This window comes from Phyllostomus hastatus, unplaced genomic scaffold (genome assembly GCF_019186645.2).
Source record: "Phyllostomus hastatus isolate PE091 unplaced genomic scaffold, TTU_PhHast_1.1 phas_scaffold_760, whole genome shotgun sequence".
Classification (NCBI taxonomy): domain Eukaryota; kingdom Metazoa; phylum Chordata; class Mammalia; order Chiroptera; family Phyllostomidae; genus Phyllostomus; species Phyllostomus hastatus.
The window spans coordinates 1,489,225-1,508,410 of record NW_025334040.1 but is presented as its reverse complement, the minus strand read 5'-3'; the positions used below and the strand labels follow the sequence as shown (position 1 = coordinate 1,508,410).

Genomic DNA, 19,186 nt, shown 5'->3' with positions numbered 1-19,186 from the left:
AGGGGACCTGGTCTGGTCTGGAGGGTCAGGGATGCTTCCCTAAGAAGGTGATGCTTGAGCTGAGACGCGCAGCGTGTGCAGGAGTTACTAGTAAGAGCAGCAGGCTGGGGATGGGAGGCAGTGTTAGGTAAGGGGAGCGTGTCGGGCGGAGGGATTAGTGTGTGCAAAGGCCCTGAAGCAGGAGGCGTTGTGACCCTTTCCGGGTACCAGGAAGAAGACTGGTGTGGTGGGGCCCAGGGAGGAAGCCAGAGACGGGGCCTGAAATGTGCGGAGATGCCGGCCTCGTGGGACCACATGACGGGTTTTATTTTTTATCCCCAGAGTAGTGGAGTGAATTTGCTTTTAGTGTCAGCGGTCCCAACCAGGCTGCCTCCTTGCTTTTCTCTGGAGTAGCTGATCGATGTCCCTTAGTGGTCTGGAGTTCCTCGGGTGTCCAGTTCTCTTCCGGCTGATCCATGAGCCTCAGGCCATGGCTAGTTTGGCCAGAGGCTACTCACCAGACTGTACCCTTTCTGGCTCTTTTTCTCCTTTGGTAAATTGGATTGTTTTTGTTTCTATAGCAACAGAAATGGTACCATTGTTATTATAATTACTGGAAAAGTAGCCTCCATAAGTGACTTATGCTATTCACCAGTTGCAGATTTATTGAAAACTTTATTAAGTTTTCTGAGTGTGAGCAGGATGCTGTTCCAGTAGTTTACAGTCTGCTGGGGAGACGGACCTTAAACTGACAAACCACCAGGGTGTGTTTGATCCCAGATTGTGAAGAGTGCCATGCAGGCTAAAAGCAGGAATAGCTGTGGTCCACCTAACTGGGAATGGGGTATGGGCACCATGCCAGTAGGTGGTCATGAACATTATCCCATGGTATGGTCTTCCTGACAACCAGCAGGGTGTTTGCTGCATGAATGCAAGAATGCTGGGATTGGGACAAGCTCACTGTCTTGCAGAAAGTGGACTCAGAGAGATTCGGTACCCAAGATCACACAGCTGGCGAATGAAAGCACCGGGGGTTTCTCACCCGGGGTCCTCTGAGTCACAGCCTGGCATCTTTCCTGTGCAACCTGTCTGCCATTCCCTAACCATCAACTGGGAAATTCCGAATTCACGGCGAGGATCCTTTCAGCCTCTGCCATCCTGTCGTCTTCTGACAAGCCTGCCTGCCACCACGTGACTCTCTCATTTCTAGATCATGGAAATTGCCTTGGCTCGGCTGTTCATTGCAGCACTATTTTTACTCTCTTGAAAGCTTGTCGTTTTCTTGATTCTTCGTTATTTTCTTCATTTCAATGTTCTACTCAATTCAACTAATATATTCTGAATACCTACTGTGGGCATGGCACTTATTGGGTGCTACAGAAAATATGAAGGCGAAGAAGATTTGGGCCCTGGCCTCCTGGAACTTTTAGCTTGTGAGGGTGTGAGACACGCATGTGCTGAGCTACCTGCAGGGTGGACTTCAGGCTGCTGCTGGGGTCTGAGAGCTTTCTGGGGGAGTGGCATTTGGTGGTGAGCTTACATGATCCGCAGGCTTTTGATGGTGGCCCAGGAAGAGAAGGCAGAGGAAGCAACAGGAGCAAATGTTCAGAGAAAGAAGTTACAGCAAATAAAGAAGTGGTTCTTTAAGACAGAAACATGGTGTAGCAGTGTGGGAATCGTGGGAGCTAAGGCCAGAAAGCTAGGTTAGCTGCCACCCTGGGGTGAGGACCTCAAAGGATAGGGTGGCAGTTTGTGCTTGAGTGGGACCATTTTGTCTCATAGTCATCTCTCAGCCTGTTAATGCCTCTAGAACTTTCCAGAACAGCATCAGGCTGTTTAGCTTGACTGTGTTGTCTAGGTGTTATCAGCATCCCCAGCCTCTAATCTGCCACTGGTTGGTTCAGTAACAGAAAAATCTGCCAACCTCAGGACATTTTTTTTTAAACCTAGTATAACGCTTTTCCACAAAACTGCCCTTCAGAAGAAAGTGTTGCCTCTTTTGTTTCTCCTTTTCTGAATCTATGTGGAAGAGAAGCAACTGCCTGTTAACAGAATGACCTTCAACCAAATGGAGGAAATGACTTTTTTTTTTTTTCTCGGCTAGGCCTTGTGTCCCGAAACCGCCCCGAGGAGGAGGACCAGTACTGGCTGAGCATGGGCAGGACCTTCCACAAAGTGACGCTGAAGGATAAGATGATCACAGTGACACGGTACCTCCCCAAGTGAGTCCTCGGATGTGGCAGGTTTCCGGCGGCTGCCCTGAATTGCATCCCCGTGCTGCTCACACACTGAATTATGTGTCTCACCCTAATTCAAACCGAGGAGGTCGGACGACTGGTTTTTCTTCTGGAGTTATTGTTTTGTTTTCTAGGGTCACTTTATGGTTCTAGCTCCCATGCTTCCAAAAGGGGTTTGATTCAGTTTATAACATTCAACCTGATTCTTCACAAGCCAAGTAAAAATAACGAATGTGAGGAGAGAAGAATGAGAAAGTTAAGACCCAAGAAATGGACCTAAGACTCCATTATCGTTCCCCGGGGATGGGTTGGTTACTGTGGTCAAGGGTTGAATGCCAAGGATGGTGCTAAGTGTTTTGAGATGGGAAAGGTAGAGAGGAATCGGGGAAGATTGTCTTTTGGGCTTCTGAACATGCCCTTTTTTTCCAGGTACCCTTACGAATCTGCCCAAATCCACTACACCTACAGCCTCTGCCCCTCCCACTCGGACTCGGAGTTCGTGTCCTGTTGGGTGGAGTTCTCCCACGAACGGCTGGAGGAGTACAAGTGGAATTACCTAGATCAGTACATCTGTTCCGCCGGCTCTGAGGACTTCAGGTCAGAGAGCCTGCTTTGCCTTTCCCCTTTGACCGCCTTGAGTGTATACACACACACACACACACACACACACACACACACACACACACACAAATATCCTCACCCAAGGATATACTTATTGATTCTAGAAAGAGAGCAAGAGGGAGAAGGGAGAGAGTGAGAAACATTGATGTGAGAGAGAAATATCGATCAGTTGTCTCCTGTATGCACCCCAACCAGGGATCGAACCCACAACCTTTCGGTGTACAGGACAACACCCCACCCAACCAAGCCATCTGGCCAAGGCGGGTGTACCCATATTTTAACACTTCTGCCTTTTTTCTGATTTCAAAACAATGTCTGTTTTAGAAAAACATGGAAGAACAAAAGCACACCTGCACTGGGTTAAAAACCCAGCGACAGGATGGGTGGTGGTGATGGTCGCACCACAGTGCGGGTGTGCACTGAGCTGCACACTCAGGACCACTGACATGGTCAACTTGGTTGTGTGTATCTCACTGCGTGAAAACAAATGGCACAGACTTGGTGGCGGTGTGCTCTTCATTGGAACGCCCATGAAGATCATGTTCTTAATGTTTTCCTGACAATGTGTGGTGTCTTGTTTCTAATTTTTATGTGAGATTTGTGACTGCAATGATTTAAAAGCCGCAGCTTCACTGGGCCTGGGTGCATCTCAGGGGTAGAGTAAATGCAGTCTTCAAGGTCTTACTTCTGAACCTGTGGGGTTTGTTTTGTTTTTTTCATTTTTTAAATATTTCTTTTTAAATTATCGTTGACATACAAAGAGCTTGTGTTTTAGGTGAAGCCTTGAAACGTGGCACTCGGTGGGAAGAGGGGCCCTCACACAGCAACCCGGAGGAGAGGGTTGAGAGGGTGTGTTCCTCGGGAGTGCTTTCCTCACCTACCTTTTCTCACCCCCTTTCCTTCCTTTGGTCCTCCGCAGCTTAATTGAGTCTCTGAAGTTCTGGAGGACCCGCTTCCTGCTGCTGCCAGCCTGTGTCACTGCCACCAAGCGCATCACGGAGGGGGAGGCCCACTGCGACATCTACGGGGACAGGCCCCGGGCGGACGAGGAGGAGTGGCAGCTGCTGGATGGCTTCATCCGCTTTGTGGAGGGCTTGAACCGGATCCGCAGGCGCCACCGCTCGGATCGCATGATGCGGGTGAGGCTTCCGCGGGCCCCTTGGGGCCTGTGCTTGGTCTGGGGTTCAGGAACTGTCTCCCTGATCTCAGGGACCTCTCACTGGCTGGTTTATTTAGTCTAAACTGTCAGGGTAACCCGAGGATGCCACCCCTCCATGAGCTCCCCGGCCGAGACCCGGTGTTGAGCGCAGCTGCTTGTGCGACGCGGTACTGGATTGCTGAGTAGAAGCTTGCCCGAGAGGGTAAGAGCAGCAGCATCGCTGGTATCACTTTTAGAGCTCCTAGCCCCTTGGCATTCATCCATCCAACCACACGCTGCCCAGTGAGGACGCTGAGGCTTATTGGGGTTTTGTGATACGTCTGAGGACACCCAGCTGTGTGTGTGGGTGGGGGAGGGGGCAGGCCCATGAATTTTATAAATGTACAGATTTGTGTAACCACCACCACAATCAGGATACGGAATAGTTTCCATTACTCAAAAAACCCCTCATGCCGCCCTTTGTAGTCACGTTCTTCCCTCATCTCTAATCCCCGGCAGCTGCTGCAGTGTTTATCTCTGTACTTTTATCTTTTCCAAATGCCGGATGGATGGACTCATGCAATATGAGGCCTCCCGAGGCTGCCCTCTTTCACTGGCGTCACGTCTCAGATCCATCCAAGGTGTCACTTGTGTCAACAGTTCATTTCTTGTCGTTGCTGAGGAGCGCTCCCTCGTCGTCCATGTTTTTATTTTTATTTCTTGTTTTTAACCTCAAGTTCATTGTTCTTTAACCGACTAGGATGCCATGTGTACACAGCATCACTTATGACTGGAGTTTGAATTGAAGCTCCAGTAGGATCTGGGAGAAGTCGTTTAACCTCTCTGACACTCAGTTTCTTCTGCCGTAAATTAGATACAATGTTACTTACTTTCTAGAGCTGTGATGAGGGTAACATGAGATGATGTGTGTCCAGGACCTCGAAGAGGCAGTTTGCGTTGAGTCAGCAGGCATTTGGGAACTTCTGTTTCAGTGAAAAGCAGCTTCCTGGCATTTATTGAACACAGAGCCTGCGTTCCTCAGTGCACTGGCCCCTCAGAGCCCGGCGCAAACAGATGCAGCAGCCCGTGCTGGGGCGTGAATGGCGTCCGCTGAGGGGCCCACTCAGGCTGACGGCCCTGTCTCCTCTTCTCTGCTTTAGAAAGGGACCGCCATGAAAGGCTTACAGATGACTGGGCCCATTTCCACACATTCCCTCGAGTCGACCGGCCCCCCAGTTGGGAAGAAGGGAACCTCAGCTCTGTCTGCCCTGTTGGAGATGGAGGCCAGTCAGAAGTAAGTGCCTGCTGGGGGAGAGGTATGTTCTCACCCCACAGCCCCTGAGCATTTTCGGTGCCCCACTGCTGTGACTGCAGTACAATCTGATTTCTGTTTGCAAGGAGCCTATGATACACAAAAATACACTAACCTGAGAAGAAGCTGGGTTTGTAGCTGGTAAGTATGGGATAACATGAAGTAGGCCTGAAGTTATAAACTTGTAGTCTGGGCTTAATTTGAACTAGAGATACGTTTGATTTGACTCACAGAGTGTTTTTGGTTTTGTTGTTGTTTGTTTGTTTTTTGGTTTGCTTGTTTTATTTTATTTTTTTAGTAGACTTTATTTTTTGGAGCAGTTTCAGGTTCAAAGCAAAATTGAGTAGAAGGTACGGAGATTTCCCATGCATATCCTGTCCCCACATACACATTCCTTCCCCTTTTGTCAACGTCCCCATTGGAGTGGTACCTTTGTTACAGCTGATGGAGCTACTCTGACACATAACCACCCAGAGTCCACAGTTCATGTACATCAGGGGCCACTCTTGGTGTACATTTGTGGGTTTAGACAGATTTATAATGACATGTAGTCACCATCACAGAGTAGTTTCTATGCCCTAAAAACATAAAAAATTTTAAAATATTTGAGCCAAATTTTTTCAGTTTGAAGATTTCATATGCAAAACTGAGCTTTATATAAATTCTTATGTGAAAAATACTAGTATACATAACAAGATGCATGGTTATATTATGTAATATATAAAACAATATAGATAATGCAATACAAAATTATATTATAGATAATATATTAATCCAGTTTTGCTTGAAATAGTGGAGGCTCAGGTAACACTGGGCCCACAGTCATCCTCAGCCACGATGGGCTAGCACTTTAGAACAGACACGTGCCCTCTGGTTTACCGTAGACCAGAACGCCCTCTGGGCTTGGACTTGCCTTGCACCCTCAGCCGTGCTACCTGGCCAGCTTCTCTAGGCATTTGAGTGTGTGGTCCCTGCACAAACAGGAAGTGCTTCACTAGGATACTGGTAGGACCACATCTTGCTTGGGGGGACAGGGACAGCGCCACAGGTGGCAGGATTTAAATCGGCCTTGTGGGAAGGGAAGCATTTACATGGAGGGAAAGGGGGGCTTGGGGAAGAAGAGAAAACACTGCCGTGAGCAGGTGGGACCTGCTCTGGGGAGCATTCCCTGCCCCCTTAATTCTCCCAGCCAGCTCAGGTCTCCTCTGTGCTTCCCAGCATCCCGGGCCTTTGTCCACCAGCATTCTTCCAGGGGCCGCACCTGGTTTGCTCGTCTTCTCCTGACTTGTCTGTGCCCGGAGGGTGGAGGCTGGGTGCTGTGGCTGGCACGTAGCAGGTGCACGAAGGACATGAACGACGGAGAAGGGGTGCCGAGGGTCCCTGTACCGGATGTGAGAGGAGACTCGACCTGGTCTGCCCGGTGTGAGGGTCCACGTTTTGCCCCATGGGAGCCTGTACACATCCGTCTAGCTCTCAGGAAGCCATGTGGGGCAGACTCGAGGCACGGTGAGAGTTGTGGTTACAAAGACCGCGTGGGAAGTTGTACTCAGGCTGTCCTTACACACTCTCGTGGCAAGAGAGGTCCTTTGAAAGGTATTCTTATTATAATGGAAAATTTCAAACAACTTTTAAAAAGTAGACAAACTAGTACAATAAATCCGCGTTCACCCATCCCCCAGCTTTCACGATTCTCCTCTCGTGGCCGAGCTTGTTCCGTTTCTGTCCCACTTGCTCTCGTCTTCCTTTTTGACTTCTTACTAAATCCCAGACGCATTCCTTCATCTATAGTATTTCAGTATATATTTGTGGAAGATAAGTACTCTTTAAAAAAAACTATAATGCCATCATTTACCTAAAAAGTTACAGCGATTCCTTAACATGAAATATCCATTCAGCGTCTTCGCCTGCAGTGGTGTTTTCAGAGATGAGCCTCACGTATAGGAAGGTCTGGCAGGTGGGCCCGGGAGGCGAGACCCCTTGGTAGGCTCTCACTAGTGCAGGCCAGAGGCTACAGAGGCTGGGTAGGGGGTGACAGTGACGTGGAACCGAACGGGTCAGGTGGAGAAGTGAAGAACATAGTGGGGTGGCCGGGGACAAACGAGAGGAAGAGAGCTGAGATAGCCTGGGCTCACTACTGAGGGCACTGGGTCCTCTTCAGAAAATACCTTCACGTGCCCAGGGAAGGACCCCAGAACTCTGCCTGCAGCTTCTCCCTGTAACTAATCATAGGCCTTTCCTGTTGGAAAAAAGAACAAGGAACATATGTTGCTGGGAAGGGTGTGAAGTTGGGGGTGCGGGGGAGGAGTCTTATTTTAATTTGTCCATGAGTCACCATTCCGTAGCTCCCAGGAGCCTGTTTCTGCTCAGCCTGGAAGAGGAGGGGATGACTTGGGTGGTGGTGTCCCTGTGTGAGGGGTGAGAGTCTCGGCTCACCCCAGAGCACGGGGCAGGAGGGAGGGACCGGGATTAACTCCGTGCCCCGGGTGCTGTTCTGGGAGACCTGGCACGTTTCCTTGGTGCTGGAGGCGGAGCAGCAGATGCTGGAGGTGGAGCAGCAGGAGTAGACCCTCACCCAGCACTTGCTCCCGCAGCCTCATTTGCTCATGCCTGCCTCCTTTTCTGCTCCGAGCCCATCCAGTCCCGTTCGCTGTGACAAACAGGGTGGAAAAGAAGTTTTTAAGTGTCACCTCTAGTCCTGCCATCCTACCACGAGTGTTTGTTTATTCCACTTCCCTTCCAGTCTTTCTCATAGCTTGTACGCTTTGTCAGGCCCCCCTGGAAGACAGCGGCCCCTGGATCTCGGCCTCGTGCTGACTGGCAGCGTGGCTGTGAGGAGTCCGGGCCGCGGGCCGCAGGCTACAGGCTCTGCTGCTCCCCTCCCGGCAGAAGGCAGTGTGCCCTTACGTGTGTTCTCACGTGTACACGTTTTTGTGGCCAATTATCCCCTCCCCTGAGCCATCGGACAAGGAGCCTCCAAGTGCAAGGGCGGGGTCTCTGAACCCCTGACTCCCGGTCCATGGATCAGCACGGAACTCAGTAAATGGGGTTCATGTGTGTGTCAGATGACACATCTGGGGGGGTAACCGAGACTTCCCGCCACTGCTCGCCCGGTCATGGCCTGCCATGCAGCCTTTGGGAAGTGCAGGAGAAGGTCACAGTGTGCGGCTGTGCACGAGGCTCCGGGGAAAGCACGCTGCAACGTGGGAGAGCGACGGTGGTGTGAGTGGAGAGTGGAGGGAGTCGAGCGTCTGTTCTGCTTTTCCTATACGGATTACTCCTCAGAGTAACCAAGTAATTGGTGTGGGGAAGCTTTTCTCTTTTCGACACTCCAGCTAATGGGCACAGAAGGATGATAGGATGTTGCCGTGTGTGGTCTCTGGGGAACTAGCAGATCTAGCTGAGATCGTCATTGGCAACTAGCACTGCCAGAGAGAGCCTGCCAGACGCTGTGGGCTCCAGCCTGAAGTACACAACACGCACAGGAAGGATCCGTGCCCCAAGCTGAACATAAATCTGCTCGAGCCTTCGACGTAATTTCTAGTTCTCAGGAAGTGCAGGGCACAGAGGAATGTAGTAAGCAGTAAAGGGATGTAATCAGCTTGCCCAGACTCTGTAAGTTCATAGTACGAATGAGCTACTTGCTTCAACAAATAAATCGCAGGGATAAGGAGAGATAAAAAGGAGTTTATAGCTTAAAAGAGACTTCAGAGACACAACTTACTGGAGTGTAGGGACCTTAGTTGAATCCTGTTTTAAACAAACTATAAAGAAATGATTAGAGATAATTGGGGAAATATTTGATTTTAGAAATCTTTTGTTTTAAAGATTTTATTTATTTATTTTCAGAGAGGGAAGGGAGGAAGATAGAGAGAGAGAGAGAAACATCAATGTGCGGTTGCTGGGGGCCGTGGCCTGCAACCCAAGCATGTGCCCTGACTGGGAATCGAACCTGCGACACTTTGGTTTGCAGCCCGCACTCAATCCACTGAGCTACGCCAGCCAGGGCCCAGAAATCTTTTTTAAAATTTTGAGTGTGGTGTTGAAATTGTGGTTATATTTTTCTTTTAACTTATTTTCTTTTAGACACTCAGGATATACTGAAGAGTTTATGGATGAAATAATATTGTGTGTGAGTTTTGCTTCAACATAACTGAAGGAGATAGGCAGGGGCACAGACGAAACAAGACTGGCTCCAAATAAATAATTTGGGGACCTGGGTAGATAGGGTTTGATTATACTGTCCTCTTTACATTTGTGTATGTTTGAAATTTTTCCATAATAGAAATTTTTTAAAGGAGGGTATGACAGGTATTGTGGAAACCAATTTTTAATCTTGGTATGACATTATTTCACCATAACAAACATGTCGGAATTCCAGACTAGAGAAATGGCACAGGCTGGGTTCCTGGGGAAGCAGACAGAGACAGTGTAACATGTCAGAGTGTAATATAAAGGAAAGTTGTGGGCTCAGCACCTATGGGAGGGTGTGGGGAGAAGCAAGAGTGGGCAGAGGGAGAAGCCGAGATGCTGTGCAAGCCCATTGGCAGCCTCGGGCCACCTCACCGAAGCTCTGGAGCTGAAACAGCCTTCAGAGATGAGCCTGTTGGACCAACATGGCCAGGCCCCGCCACCCGCTCCCTGGCCGTTCACCGCCTGTGGGCAGCCTGGGGATGGGTGAGAGCTTTGCACGCGGCTGCTCTGCAGCTGGGGCTGTCCCTGAAGAGACTGACCACAGAGCCGCCTGGACAACATGCCCAGTTCCTGTGGCACCAAGGCCACAGCAGAGGGATCTGCATGGCGCCTCGCAGTGTCCACCATGGGGAGTATATGTTACAACCACAGTGAAGCATTTAAGACTGTACTTGAGCCTTCTGAAACTTACCAAATAAAAATGCTGTGATATAGTAAAACAATCTAATTTGGGAACCATAGTTCGTAGTTAACTTTAGAATGGAAAAAATTAGGAAAATAATCATGAAAGTGTGCGTTTATGTGCATCAGAACCAGGATGGGATGAGATGTCCTAAGAAAAGTGTAGTTGTCATGTGTTAGGAGATGATGTCTGTTACATGTATGTGCTTTTCATTGGTGAGGATGGATATAAATATGCATATTTGAAAAATTAACATGTAAGACTTCAACACATATAGAGAGTCAACACACTTACCCTGTTTGGTTTATGCCACCCATTGATGTGGTCCTAATTTTCAGAATGTGCCTCTGGTGGTATATTTAATAAAAAATGAGGAAAAGTCTTTCCCAGACAATTAAAAAAGTGGTATTTTTGGATGGAGTCACTCAAACCATGTTACTTGCCTTTTCACAATAATAGGTAAGCACCAGATGTTGCCCCGATGCTTTTTAAATGGGGCAGTTTTCTGACTTACTGTAGAGGGCTGGTGGTTTGTTCAGGACAGTGAATGAAATTAAGGGTGTCGTGCAGGGCCCGAAGGAGAAGCAAAGGAAAGTGTGTATTTCAAAGATGGCAGCAGCAGAGCCATCTTCATGTTGTGTTGGCCAACATGGGTCCTTCATCGGGGTCTCTGAGCCAGACACAGTCGTGTTTTTCTCCTTTCAGATGTCTGGGAGAGCAGCAGGCAGCTGTGCACAGTGGCAAGAGCTCCACCCAATCAGCCGAGAGCAGCAGCGTTGCCATGACTCCCACCTACGTGGACAGCCCACGAAAGGTAAAGGAGGCCACTCCAGCAGGGAGCATTCTCTGAGAGACCCCATGTGGGGGCTAGAGTGGTTAGCCGTTCCAGGCTAGGGCCAAATGCGCTGAGGATTTGGATGAATTCTACCCTGAGCCCTTTTACACATTACTGTTTTTATAGATGAAATTTCCTGCTCACAATTGTGAGGAAGCTAACTGCTAGATAAGTGCAAATATAAAACAGTCAAGCTAAACAGTATTGGTCAAGGCCCAAGACCTGGCTTGAACTTTGAAACTGGCCGCCTGGTTTTCCTTTAGCCACGTCTTTGGGTCTCTTGGAGGGCAGATAGAAAGCTACTGAAGCATCTTCCATGAGAGCTCACTCTTTGCTTTTTTTTTTTTCTTTTTCTTTTTTTTAATTCCCTACAAGCAGAAGTCCAGGATCAGAGCGTTCACTTTTTAATAATGAAATTCCCATCAGTTTGCTTAGACTTCTGAAAAAAAAAATAACCCTGAGGCTTTGGGCCTCTATACGGAATAGCAAGTACAGCAGAGGGGCCCAAAACTCAGTACGGCAGGCTTTCCTAGCCTTTCAGACTGATGGCCTTGGCTCTGTCAGACCCTCCTGGGAAATTCAGAATCTGAGATCATTCTCACGTGCTGGGTGAGCTGACTGTGTGCTCTTCTATCTAGTTTCTATGACTAAGAAATAAAGGAGATTTAATAGATGTATTTTTTTTTAAATTGTGGCCAAATCATATATCCAACTATTTATTTATTTTACTTGCATATCATGAAAATTTCCCTATATCATGAAATATTTTTCAAAAGAATGGTTTTTTAAAATAATTATATAGTATTTCATCTTTTAGGTAGACTTTCATTTGTTACCTTTTTGGTTCAAAATGTGAATGGTGTCTAGTTTTTAAAAATAATTTTTAATAATTCTTCAGTGAATTTTTATAATTCTATAATGCACTAACAGTTGTCAATAATAATGCAAATAACACCTTTGCAGATAATTATTTGAGTTATTTGACCACATCTCTGATTTTTTTTTTTTTTTGATAAGTTAGCAGAATTAGACTATGAGGATGAAGGGGTTAAAATCTGAGAAAAAGTGTCACCGAGGCTATAGGCAGCTTGCATAGGTCAGGGGTTGGCAAACCTTGGTAAATATGGGCTTTGTGGGCCAAGGGGCAAGATCAAGGCTTATGTGTAGGTACTTCCATAACCATTTCAAACCCACTCTTAGCTTGTAGGCTGTGATAAACCAGTGGCTGGATTTGGCCTGCAGGCTGCACTGTGCTGACCCAGCACCAGGCAGCCTTCCTAAGGACAGTCTGTGCGTCAGGAATGACCTTTTGGTCAAGGCAGAGGCTGTTCCCCTGTCCTCCCGTACACGTACACACATCGGAGCAGTACGAGCACCTCTGCTTCTGAGTGTCCTGGCAGAGAAGAGACACAGGGGGAACAGTAGGAATCCGTCCGTACTCCGTGTATTGACCACTAGCTTTGACCTCTGCTCATTGCCATCTTTGAGGATTAGAAACAGTGCCAGGGACAGGACTGAAAGGTAGAGAATGTATAGAGCCACAAGCATTAACAACCAGATATTAGATTGCTACTTAGAACACTCTCCTAATCTTCCGACTGAACACTAAAATCCAGATGGGTGGCTCTCAGTAATGGTGATGCAGATTACCGTGCAGTCAGGAAACAAAGGTGAAGAGCCCTGGCCGGCACACTCAGAGATGCCTGACAGTGTCTTCAGTCAACGTGCTGTGTCGGGATGCATGGAAGGTCCTGAATTTGCAGCTCCACAGCCACATGTTTTCATGGTTTGTTAGTTGAGTTCACAGTGGCTCGTGGAAAGTGGCAGCAGTACTGATAAAACGGACAGCCAAATAGTGCAGTGATTCTACTTAAAGAATTGAAGAAAACTTCTAGGAAGCTAGAGGCCTTCTGATTGATGGCGTGCCATTTCTGAATTTCAGTGATAATGCATAAAAAGTAAAAACACTTTGATAGGACAAGAGAGGCCTTCTTGGCCTTAAGACAGGTGGAAGGAGGAGTCTTTGGATAAGTCCTCTGTGTCATTTTTGTTTCAAATACATGGCAACTTGAACCCCACACAATAGGCTGGGGAGAGGAAGAGAGCTCAGAAAGCTCCCCCTGAGTGCATTAGGTGTCTGACATTACGTATGTCTCAGCTTCTTGGTGATTTTGTTACACAGCCTACGGAGGAGGAGAAGGTATTGCTATCTCTGTGTCCTCCGTTTGCTCAGAAAATTAGGCAAGGACTTTTCCTGCGTTGAGTCCCCTTCTCCCATCCGGCCTCCGTGTCTAGCGACAGACAATTGAAAACCTCAAGCCTCTGCGTAGCCCTCCAAGAGGGCTACTGCTCACCCAGGCAGGCAGGAGGCCAGGAAGTGACCACTGGAGCGCCATCTTCCCTGTTGCCCCTCTAAGCTGCTCTTTGGCCTTTTCCCTCCCCCTTGGCATAGGTCTGAAGGACGTTCAGAGCTATGTGGGAGGGAGCTTGGACCCACCTTCTAAGCCAGGTGCTTACTCCCATGTGGTGGGATATTCTGCTCGAGAAGGTGTGAGTTCCCGCTAATGCTTTGCATTTGGATATTGTCTTCCTGGGTGGATCGCTCTCTCTGTCAAACCCCCATTTCCTTCATGTGCCCTGTTTCTCTCCTTCCCTCCCTGTTTTTATTTTTTTTTCTTTCATACCCCTCACCTTCCCCTGATGGTTCACCACTGGTCCACATTCTGTTCCTTCGCGCTCTTGCACCGGCTGCTGCCACTGCTTCCTCCTCTGACTTCAGGACGCGGCCTTCTTTACGGAGTTTGTCCGCAGCCCGCGCACAGCGTCGTCTGCCTTCCACCCGCAGGTCAGTCCCACTCTGCAGCCCGTGCATGCCTGTCCTGTCAGCAGAAGCCTTCTGCTCGGCCCTGAACAGATGGAGTTGGGCTGCGGCTGAGTTCCAAGGGCAGGTGACATTGAATTTGGTCTCAGAGGTGCACATTCCCATCTGTGATCGTGGCCAAGGCAGAGGGGGTAGAAAAGAGTCATGTGAGAGAACAAACGATCACCTCAGTGTCGATTTCACCGGTTTTCCTATGGATGTCCGTTTTCTGTCCCAGGATCTGATTCAGGGCCCCACAGTGCATTTCGTGGTCCCGTCTCCTCTGGTCTGTGACAGTTTCTCTGTCTTTCCTTGTGTTTTGTGGCCTTGCTAGTCGTGAGGAGCCCTGAGCAGATACACCGTAGCACGTCTCCAAATCTGGACCGGTCCGATGTTTTTCTCGTGGTTAGACTGGAGTTGTGGGTTTTTGAAAAGAATACCTCAGAGGTGAAGTGCGCCTCTCACCACATCCCGTCAAGGAGTCCACGAGGCTCGCACGACGTCACTGGTGATGTCAATCTTCATCACGTGGTGATGTAGCATTGAACAGCTGTCTCCATGATGGGGCTGCTGTGTTTCCCTTTTTACACTCTGTTTTTTGAAGCAAGTCGCTCAATCTAGCCCACTCAAAAGAGGAGGGGCGATTAAACTCCACCTCCTGGGAGAGGGCATATCTGCATAGGTTAAATGGAATCCTCTGTGAGGAAGACTTCGAACAAGGTTTCCAGGATGAAATGCATTCTAGAACAAGCACCTGCCTCCACTTGGCTCTTTCCAGACCTGTGTGAGATGACAGCCCTTCCGTATGTCCTGCCATCCTTGCCTTCTTGTTTTCTGCTGGTCTTATTCCCAAGAGTTACTTCAGGTGGATTGTGGAAGTAAGCACAACCTCCGGAATAAAAAGAGGCCTAGATTTTCACATTCGGGGGAAATTTAGGGAAAGGAAAAAGTCTGATAGCACATAACGTGAGGCCTTACAAGGTACCTAGAGTTTCATGCTAAATTCAGCCAAAGAAAAGCAGAAAACATTTGTTGCAGGATTCAGAGTGGTCATAGAATAAAGACAAACCAGTTTCCCGGGAGAAGCATAACTTTTCCTGGTGTTAAGATCGGAGCAAAATGCCTTTCTGTGCAACCTCCTGAACGACGGACATTGTGTGATGTAGAGCAGGGGTCAGGACATGGGCAGATCTGGCCCACCTTCTGCTTTTATAAATAAAGTTTTATTGGGACAAAGCTGTGCTGATGTTTTTGTATTGTCTATGGCTGCTTTTGTGCTTTTTCATGCAGAGTTGAGTAGTTGCCACTGGCCCAATGGCCCACAAAGCCTAAAATGCTTACTATCTGGTCCTTTACAGAAAATGTTTGCCAATTTCTGATTAAGAGGATAACACCTTAACCACATCTCTACTAAAATAAAACTGGAGAAATCATGTAAATATTGGTAGTAACATCCTTCAGCTTATGCTGGTGGGGGAGTTCTCAGGGTACAGTAGATGAAAGGGAACCCCATTAAAGGGGTCTAAAAGGCAGCATAGAGCTGGGTCTAGTCCCCCATTAGCTTCCTCTAATTTAAAATTACAGTGTAGGGCCCACTCCTTAGTTCTGCTGCTTAGAAGCAGCTGGTGATTGGTAATGGCAAGCTGCCTCCTGCTGCATTTCTCCGTGTGTTTATGCTGCTGGCAGAGTCTATGTGGCCTTTTGTTTGTTTAGTTTTGTTTTTCAAATCATTGAGCCTGCTGTAGGAGAGCAAAATGCTTCTTTCAGAATTCCAAGCAATTTTCCTCCCAAGGTCCATTTGGTAATATCTGGAGACATTTTTAGTCGTCCCGCCTGAGGTGGGGGAAAGGATGAAGGGGGTTACTGGCGTCTAGTGGGTAGAAGCTGGGGATGCTGCTCTGTGTCCTACACAGGACAGCCCCCCACAACAGACGTATCTGTCCCTGAGAGGCAATAATGTCAAGGTTGAGATGCTCTGTCTTAGAAGGAGTAATTTTTACATTAACTAACAAAATATCTGGTGGCATAAGGCTCCATTTTGGAAGTACCCAAGTACTCCTTGTCCCATGTAAGAGGGACTCGGAGCCTCATAGTTTTCCAGGAATGCTTTGGGAAGCTTACCATTCTCCCCAGATATCTGCTGTGGGGTAGGGCCTGTCCAGGTGAGCAGGTCATAGTGCTGCCCTCTGGGACCTATAAAGGGAGTGAGGCAGATACAACACCAAAATCTGGCAGCTCCCGGGAGAGGGCCATAGAGGTCCAAAGCGGAGGGAAAGATGGCTTCTGTTTGGGGGCTGAAGAGGAGCGATGCAGGAAACAGTTTACTAAGGAAGCAGCCTTTGAAATGGCCCCATGAGACTGATGGGTTTTTAGCCTGTGATTTTGGGGGATGGAATCTCAGGGTGGCGGGGCATGTAGACAGGATTAAACACTTGGGGTTGGGTTTGGCTAGAAATGTACACATGAGGGAGTCATGGGTGTACAGCGGGATCATAGGTTGGGTCTTCTCCGCAGGACCCTCAGTGTCCTGTGAGTTGGTACTCATGGGGAGACTGGCAAGGTTTCAGAGTAATGGTGCAATGGGATTGGAAGGTGAAAGTGGAGTGGATCGCAGGTACGGTTTTCAGGGGAGGGCTGCCGTCAGGGGAAGCAGTGAGGAGACCACTAGAGCCCTCTGGGGGTGGGGCAACTGTGAGCCTGGTGAGAGTGGTGGACCGGCCTGTGAGTGGGCAGGGGGGACGCCTCGGGACGGGGCCTCTCTTTAGAGTGAAGCTGGAGGAGGGAGCTATCAGACCCCCGAGGTCCAAGCCTGGGCAGTTGGCAGACTGAGTGTACCACCCATGGACACTGGGAAGGAGGACTGGGTGGGAGAGGGTGCGCCATGGTGAGCGGAGGGCGCCTGCTGCAATACTCACCCGTTCGCCTCATTGTGTTCTCTCTCCCTCCTCCCAATCTCACCGTAAGGAATAGTTCAGCTTTTTTACTTTCTGTGAAAGTTTTCCTTTAGTGTAAACCTTGTGGTTTGAGTCAGGTGCTGGAGCTATTTCTCCGATCCGGGGATTTGCTGTGATTGGGGGCCTGTCGGCCGTGGTGTGGAGCGCAGGGATTCCCATTGCTCTGGTAGAAGAGAGCCTCGTCTGGGAACAGCCTCTGGATCCCTTTAGCTCTTGCTCCAGGGACCAGCAGGGACTGGGAGCGAGAGAGGAAGGAAAAGGGCCACAAATGTAAATGGTCTTAAAGAATGTGTTGGGGGTGTTAATTTTGAAATCTCCTACAGGTGTCTGTGGACCAGACAGCCGTCCCGGTACTGGACGGCACCAGTTTGGGAGTAAGCACAGGCCAATCCGTGGACAGAGGCAACAGCCAGACCTTCGGGAACTCCCAAAACTTGGGGGAACAGGGCTTCACCTCCACAAACCCCAGTGACAGCAGGTGAGATTTGGAACGGCCAACCTGGGCCCCGGGGCAGTGGGGACGGTCTAACCTCGGAGGCTGCGAGGGCTGGGAGTCCGGGTACTGGCTCTGCCGTGAGCGATGACTGGCAGCCGTGCCAGCCAGTTCCTACCAGTACCTGTTTGCTGGGGCTCGTGATCTGTGCCCTGCAGTCCTCACAGAACAGCTGAGAAGCCCCCACAGAGGCACAGGACAGTGTCAGTCACCACGCCAGGGCAGGTTTTGGAAAGGGGGCCCAGACCCAGTCTGTCCCGCTCCACATGGCACCTGTGGCAGGAGGCCTTGCGTGTGACAGCGCGCAGTCAGTACATGCCACTTGAGGAAATGAGCAAATAGTGAATGAGTGAGTAGTGAATGCCACACTGTTCCTGTTTCTGAGTATCCGAAGGAAAAAGAAGCTACTTGGGCCTAATTGCTTTTTTTAAAAAAATTGATTTTTAGAAAAAGACAGAGAGGTAGAGAGAGAAACATCAATTTGTTGTTCTGTCTGGTTATGCATTTAATGGTCAATTCTTGTATGTGCCCCGACTGGGGATTGAACCTGCAACCCTGGCGTATCTGGACAATGCTCTAACCAACTGAGCTACTTGGCCAGGGCAGTGCCCCAGTTCTTTGTGCTGTGAACAAATCTGAGAAACTTCTTTTTTTTCCCCTTTATTTTATAATTGCCTTACAATAATCTGCCCAGTCTATTTTTGTTGTCTCACTGTCCTGACTGAGCAACCCTTGGCTAAGTGGTCTGAGAAATTTGACTGTTGCATCACAGTCAAATTTCTGACTGCAAAAAGAGCAAAAAGGCCTCTGGGGCAGCTTGTCTAGCTGGCCACCGTCAATAGTCACTCCATTTCCTTTATGTCACACGTTCAGGGCCGGTTTTTCCCATGTCTCATGCACTGCAGCCCATTCACCCTGGCCAGTAGAGGTGATGACCAGTTCAGAGGTGATGACCAGTTCAGAGGCACAAACGGGCCTGGACTTCTCTAGACTCTGGCATCTTCCCAGGCTTGACCCCCATCCAGCCTGCTTGACTTTCTGGCTCTGGCCATGGAGGAGATTGGAGAGGCTGCCTTGTTCATAGGAAGCGGGTGCATTTCTCTGTTTCCTCATTGCTTACGAGGGTAGGGTGTCAGTCTTTCTTCTGCTTTTGGAAGAAAAGAGGAACTGGGGGTGTTTCGGCTGGAGATGAGACCAGAAATGACAGGAATCAGATCAATGACTGAAAATTAGAGCAGATTCCATTTCATGATAAAGAGCTTCCTAGCGATTGGTACTGCCACAGGGAAGTGGGCTGCCTTAGAGGAGCTGAGTTCTGTGCCACTGGAGATGCCCACGTGGACGGGACAGCCTATCCAGACCCTTAGAGTGGGGCCCCGGGCACTAGAAGAAAGTTCACTTCCAGGGAACTTTAAAGACTTAACCCTGAGGTTCTGAAGGGGAGGCTCTGGTGGGTCCTGGGAAGGAAGGGATTTTCAGGAGCTGGGGAGCTTCTGGGCAGGCCTGGTTTGGTATGGTGGTTCGCCATGTGTGTCCCGTGCCCAGTGGTCTGGGCTCAGTTCCTGAGTATTAAGCATGTTTCATCGTATCCCTGAGAAAGCACTCAGGCGGCAGGTGACAGAAAGCTCTGGGCTCTGGAGTCAGCCAGACCTGGGTTCAAGTCTGGACCCTGATGCTTCCCAGGTCTTGGACCTTCATCGGCTCTTTTAACCTCTGAGTTCCAAAGGGTTGATGCTGTCATTATTATGGCTGCTGGTAATGTTTACTGGTTTGGACTTCGTGTGTTACAGCCCTGTGTTTGGTATTTTACACATGCTAACCTCACAGCAACCCTGAAAGACAGGGATAGTGTGACCCCCATTTTTCAGATGAGGAAAATGAGGC

At 49.0% G+C, this 19,186-nt stretch overlaps 1 protein-coding gene across 3 annotated transcripts in view; it reads left to right on the top strand.

Annotated features, from left to right (window-relative positions):
- The window catches only part of DEPDC5 (DEP domain containing 5, GATOR1 subcomplex subunit), a 92,455-nt gene that overhangs the window by 53,384 nt on the left and 19,885 nt on the right, over nucleotides 1–19,186 (top strand). For 2 of the 3 annotated variants that reach the window (XM_045826774.1, XM_045826772.1), the window contains 7 exons: nucleotides 2,084–2,201; nucleotides 2,646–2,813; nucleotides 3,757–3,976; nucleotides 5,136–5,269; nucleotides 10,866–10,974; nucleotides 13,775–13,840; nucleotides 17,133–17,287. In XM_045826774.1, coding sequence (XP_045682730.1) covers nucleotides 2,084–2,201; nucleotides 2,646–2,813; nucleotides 3,757–3,976; nucleotides 5,136–5,269; nucleotides 10,866–10,974; nucleotides 13,775–13,840; nucleotides 17,133–17,287 — 970 coding nt within the window. The remainder of the gene's footprint in view (nucleotides 1–2,083; nucleotides 2,202–2,645; nucleotides 2,814–3,756; nucleotides 3,977–5,135; nucleotides 5,270–10,865; nucleotides 10,975–13,774; nucleotides 13,841–17,132; nucleotides 17,288–19,186) is intronic. The other variant, XM_045826773.1, reaches the window with a different exon arrangement.